Raw genomic sequence first — 5974 nt, forward strand, 5'->3', positions numbered from 1 at the left:
TGTGTGTGTGTGTGTGTGTGTGTGTGTGTGTGTGTGTGTGTGTGTGTTTACAGACATGTGTTTTCATTTCTCATTTATCTTGGAGGTAGGATTGCTTAGGCCGTATAAATATGTTTACCTTTCCACAAAACTGTTCTGCAAAATGGTTGCGCCATTTGATATTCCTGCCAAAGGTACATGAGCATTCCAGTCGTTTTACATTCTCTCTAAGGCTTGATGTTTATCAGCCTTCATATTTCGGCCACTGCTGTAGGTCTAAGACCAGCGTCTTGTGATTTTACTTTCCTATAGTCTTCTTTTAAATGCAATCCTTATCCTACACAGAGACCTAATAACTAGTAGGAATTAGGGCATCCGAGAGAGGAAGAGTCTACTGGGGCTGCTCCATGCCCTTCAGTCAACAAACCATTATTAGGCACCTACCACCTCTTAGATTCTAAGACCGAGAAGTGGACAAAACACAACCCTGGTCGCTCTAAAGCCTCGGTGTAGAGCAAACAGGGTATTGTGGAAGACTCTAGAAAACGAGTTCTGGAATTAAAATATGATGCTCTAAACAACGGGGAGTTGGGAGACTGGTAACACGGGGGGGGGATGTGGGGTGTGGGGGTTGTCAGTACTTATCCATCTGTGAGAAGGGACTTCCAGCCCGTCCCCCCCCCCGGCGGGGGGGGGGGGGGACAGTTTCTGCTTCATTCAGTCTCACCTCACATTTCCGCTGCTCTGGGCCACTTCTGATTCTTCCAGTCGTGTCCCCCCCCCCCCCCCCCCCCCCGGCCAGGAGACAGATCGCTGTCCCCGCCTGCTTCTTGGGAACATGTTGTTCCCATTGCTTGTGACTCGTCATCAGAGAAATAGTCTCCGTGCTGCTGGAGCGTGTTTTAAATGAAAGCGCTAGGGGATGTGAGCTGCTCATTAATTCTGAGTGTCTATTGTTAGTAAATGATGTCACCGCTGAGCTTGCCAAACTGTCACAAGCAGTCTGGATGTCTTTGGGGCGGGGGGGGGGGGGGGAGTCTGCGGCGGAGATGGCTCCGTTCTGCAGCAGCGCGCAGGCTCTGAATTCGGTCTGGACCCTGCGAGTGGCAGTCGAGCTTGGGGTGTGCATTGAAAATAATGCTGGCTGGCTCTTGGAGACAAACATTCTGTCCCCATGACTCAATCTTCTCCTTCCTAAGGAGGGGAAATGGCACAAGGTGCTGGCTGCTGGTGATTATATAAATGTCAACCTCTGTCCGTTGGCGGCTCCTTGAGTAGGAAGTCCTAGCCTATTTATCATGCTGTGCCCTATGCCCCGCTGAGGAGTTTTGCTTTTGGTTTTGTCTACTTTTTTTATTTTTATTAATTACAGTTTATGCACTTTGTATCCCCCCCTGTAGCTCCCTCCCTCGTCCCCTCCCAATAGGTTTTGTCCTCTTATTGATTGACTCTCCATTAAGGAATTGAGATTTCTCAAAGGCAGAGGCCTTTGAGAAATCTCAATTCCATTTGAGTTGTGCACCCTTAGAGCATCCGATCCACACAAGGAAGGTGCACTATCTGTTGTCTGATGGAAGACATCATTTCTGTCTTTGAAAAAAAAGACAGCCTATAGAGTGTTCCAGTTAGCTTTCACAGTTAACCTGACACAGCCCAGACTCACCTTAGAAGGGGGCTCACTAGGAGAAATTCCTAGATCACATTAGCCCGTGGTGATGTCTGAGGTTTGTCTTAATTGTTTGTTGATGGCAGGAAAGCACAGCCTACTCTAGGCAGCGCCATGCCTAGGCAGGTGGCCCTGGGCTGCAGAAGAAATCTAGCTGTATAAGAAATAATACAGCCAGCAAGCCAGCAAGCAGCATCTCCCACGCTTCCTGCTGTACTTCTTTGGCTATGAAGCGAGTTCCCAGGTGAAAAATAATGCTGTATCGAATAGTGAAGAGCGAGCAGCCTCCCTTCAAGTTCCTGCCTTGAGCTTGCCTTGACTTTTCTCAGTATATACCATGACCAAGAACTCTGAACTGCAGAAATCCTTTCTTTCCCTTAGTTGCTTTTGGTCAGAGTGTTTTATCACAGTGACATACAGAAAATGGGAGCACAAAATACTATCACTAGTATCTTAGAATCACCTGAAAAATATTCTGCAATATGGACCATATACAAAGATCATTGCATAGATCACCATAACTTCAAACAATAACACCCCCCCCCCGCCGCCGCAAGAAACAGAAAAACAGCTTCTTTGTGTAGAATCGTTTACTGAAGAACCGAAAAGGAAATTCTCCCCTCCCCCGACTGGGCTGAAATGTGAGCCACTGATGTGACAAGTATTTCTAGGCTTTGGGGACAGCTGTGTTTGTTTTGGGCAGTGCTGGGGGTGATTCATGCTAAGCACTCATTCTACCATTAGGCCACAGGCCCAGCCCTGTCTTTGGTATACTGACTGGGGGAAGGAGGAAGAATATGATGGCACACACTTGTAATCCCAGCACTTGGCAGACTGAGGCAAGAGGAGTACCACAAATTCAAGGCAAGCCTTGGCCGCAGAACAAGTTTGAGGCTAGCCTACACTATAGGAAACCCTGGTTCAACACGCATACACATAAAGTTGGAAAAGTTAAAAATATTTAAACATGTAAATGCCACAGTTCCATTGTCTCCCCCTCCTCCTTAGGAAAATGGTGTTTCCCAAGGGATTTTTGTTTTTCACTAAATGAGTTCAAAATATGAAACTTTTTTTGGAGGTTTAGACTCACTATGTAGCCCTGGATCTCAATATGTAGACCAGGCTGACCTCAAACTCACAGAGATCCACCTGCCTCTGCCTCCTAAGTGCTGAAAAGGAAATTCTGAGACTAAAGGCTTGAACTACAAAGCCCACCTTAAGTTTCAAACAGTGAGCTGGGTATGGAGGCACACACCTTTAATCCCAGCACTCAAGAAGGCAGAGGCAGACGGATCTCTGTGAGTTCGAGGTCAGCCTGGTCTACAAAATGAGTCCAGGACAGCCAAGGCTACACAGAGAGACTCTGTCTCAGAACAGAGTCAACAACAACAAAAAGAATTTAAAATAGTGTGTCCGGAAAATCACTGGTTTGGGGTTCTAAACACTAAGAAAGTCACAACCAAAACATAAGGATATATAAAAATATTGGATTTTTTTTTAAAGAACCTTATTTCGTATTTGGCTCAGGAGTCCTGTTTATAAACAAATTAAGGGAGGAAAAAGCAACCCCCATCTACTGCTTTCTCATTTTCTAGTCCTTCCCCACACTCACACAGCAGGGAAATCTCATCAGAAAGAGTATCCACATAGAACCGTGACCGAAGCCACTTGGAACCCCTACTCTTTAGACAGAAGCCTGGTGACCCCTGCCTCCCTTCTCATCCCAGCACCGCTGGAAGCAGGACTCACCATGAAGAAGCAGGATCAGCATCCCTTGGCCTTCCTTAGAGCCACTCAGCTGTAGGATCCCTACCTAAGGAGAGAAAGGGCAGGTCAGCAGGTGGCAGGATACCCAAGAGGGGTCCCTTGGGAATCCTGCCTGCACCACCATGCTTGCTCAGCTATGCCCAGCCATTTCCCCTTCCCCTCCTTCGCATTCATTCCTCCCCCAGGTGTTGTGCTCGGCCCCAATTTCACAGCGTCCATCCATTTACACAGCAAGTTAGGTATCACTCAGGACCCAGCAAGAAAAATAGGTGGTGGAAAGCCTCGGCAGAGACCCCTTCATGGCCCATCCCCAAAGGCTGCTTACCATGCTGGGAGGCCGCCCACAGCGACCCCAGCCCCTCCATCTCCAAAATGGTGCAATAAGAAATAAAGACTGGAGCGGGGGGCGGGGGGGGGGGGCACCCGGGAAGGGGGAAAGCGAAGAGCAGCGTAGGTTTGACCGCTTATTTTTCTTCCTCGAGATAAAGTGGCTGGGAAATACTCTGTATCAGATGAGGATTAGCAGAGATGAGAGAACGTGTCTGCCTTTCGAATCGCCAAAGCCAATGACAGATTTTGCTGACACACCAATCACTTTTATCCCCAAGCCTTGGCCATTGGAGCCTTCCTGCTCTCTCCATCTGCCAGCCCCCTTGCTTTCTTTAAACCCTTCCCACATTCTGCCCAGTTCCCTGACCCCAGCCCTAGCTCCACCCAGCAGCCATAAGCAGTCAGAAATCGGCTTCCTGCTACCAAATGGTATTACGGGTCTTTTCAACCGCGCCACATTATGTAACTTGGAGGGCTGGAGCAGGGAGCGGGCAGTTGAACATAACCGTGTTTTGCCCAAATGGCAGACTGCCGAGTTCAGCTCTTTGGAGAGGTGGATGATCCCCAAGCAGAAGGTAGCAGAGGCCCTTCCTAACGCCGTGAAGTCTGGCGTCGCGTTCAGAATCTAGCTGAGGCTTCAGTGCTCCCACCAGGCCTGGGTGTAAGCTCTTGCTGCTTGCTCTGTTTGCTTTGTGGACTGCCGCGGAGCCAGTGTCAGCAGCAGTTCCTGGGAGCTGGTTAGGAAGGCAAAAACTCAGGCGCCCTGCCCCCACACCAAAGGAAGTGAATATGGGAGATTCTTCTGCTTGTGAGGTTCCTGTAGAGGCAGCACAGATCGGTTTCTCTGGGCCCTCAGCTACAGTTCAGCTGTCCTGGTCCCAGCGGTTCCTCCAGGCTGGAGTGGGGAATGGAGGTTGGCTGCTGCTCCTTTGTCAGTCCCAGGTATTCAGGCTAAATTATTCCCTTCCCATAATAAGGGCTCTGGGTGTGAATTCATCCAGGCCACTGGACCCTGGGGAATTATTGTTTTCATACATTTGGACCTGGAGAGCCAAAATAGGACTGTACTGGTCTAACCTCTGATACGAATTGTCTTAGTGGGGCTTCTGTTGGTGTGAAGAGACACCATGACCACAGCAATTCTCGTAAAGGCGAGCGTTTGGGCTGGAGAGATGGCTCAACCATTAAAGGCTAGGCTCACAACAAACAAACAAATAAATAAATAAATAGATAAATAAATAAGTAAATAAATAAATAAATAAATAAATAGATAGATAAGTAAATAAAGGAAAATATTTCATGGGAGCTGGCTTCCAGTTTCAGCGGCTTAGTCCATTATCATGGCGGGATGCTTGGTGGCATGCAGGTAGACGTGGTGCTAGAGAAGCCTAATAGTGGCACACCCTGTGGACCAGGCCTTCACGCACACTGAGTCTGTGGGGATAATACTTATTCAAACCACCACAGGAAGGAACTAATGGGGATGGGCTAGGCGGAAGTAACCTAGGTGAAGGAAGCATACCCCATCCCAGATAAAGTCCTTATCCCTAGGTTTAAGTGAGAGTGGTAGACACAGTCTTCGTAACCACCAGGGCCACAAAAGTAGAACAGGAAGGTAGCACTGCCAGTGAGGTCCAAAGGCCTGACACAAATGATGCAAAATTAGCTTTAGGGGGCCTTGGAGAGATGGCTCAGTGGTTAAGAGCACTGACTGCTTCTTCCGGAAGACTCAGGTTCAATTCCCAGCACCCACCTGGCAGCTCACACCTGTCTGTAACTCCCGTTCCATGGGGATCCGACACCCTCACACACACATACATGCAGTCAAAACTCCAAAGTACGTAAATGAAACATAATTATTTTTAAAAAGAGAAATAAATTAATTAACTGAAAAAAAGACTAGCATGAGAGGAAAAGCCTGATGGTGAACAAAATCTCCAACCCCGGAGCTACCCTGCTCCCCACAACTCACACACACATACACACACACTCATAGCCAAGAGGAGGCCTGCTAGAAATGCCCAGAGCATGAGGCACAGAGTGTCTGAAGATGTACAAAGACACTCCAAAGCTTCCCCTTTATAACACAAAAGCTCCATCCCGGTCCAGCATTTGCCATTTGTGCTTCTAAACTTTCTCCTGCTCCAGCTTCCTCCCTCAAAAGAGTCTTTCTTCTTTAAAAAAAAAAAAAAATATATATATATATATATATATATATATATATATATATAT

The 5974-nt window shown here is 47.7% G+C and overlaps 1 protein-coding gene across 1 annotated transcript in view; it reads right to left on the reverse strand.

Moving 5' to 3' along the window:
- The window catches only part of Nyx (nyctalopin), a 20255-nt gene extending 16802 nt beyond the window's left edge, over positions 1–3453 (reverse strand). The window contains exon 1 of the mRNA XM_055599613.1: positions 3395–3453. Coding sequence (XP_055455588.1) covers positions 3395–3416 — 22 coding nt within the window. The 5' untranslated portion in view covers positions 3417–3453. The remainder of the gene's footprint in view (positions 1–3394) is intronic.
- Positions 3454–5974: the final 2521 nt, after the last annotated feature.

The sequence above is a fragment of the Psammomys obesus genome, unplaced genomic scaffold, assembly GCF_907164565.1.
Source record: "Psammomys obesus unplaced genomic scaffold, mPsaObe1.curated_primary_1811, whole genome shotgun sequence".
Taxonomy (NCBI): domain Eukaryota; kingdom Metazoa; phylum Chordata; class Mammalia; order Rodentia; family Muridae; genus Psammomys; species Psammomys obesus.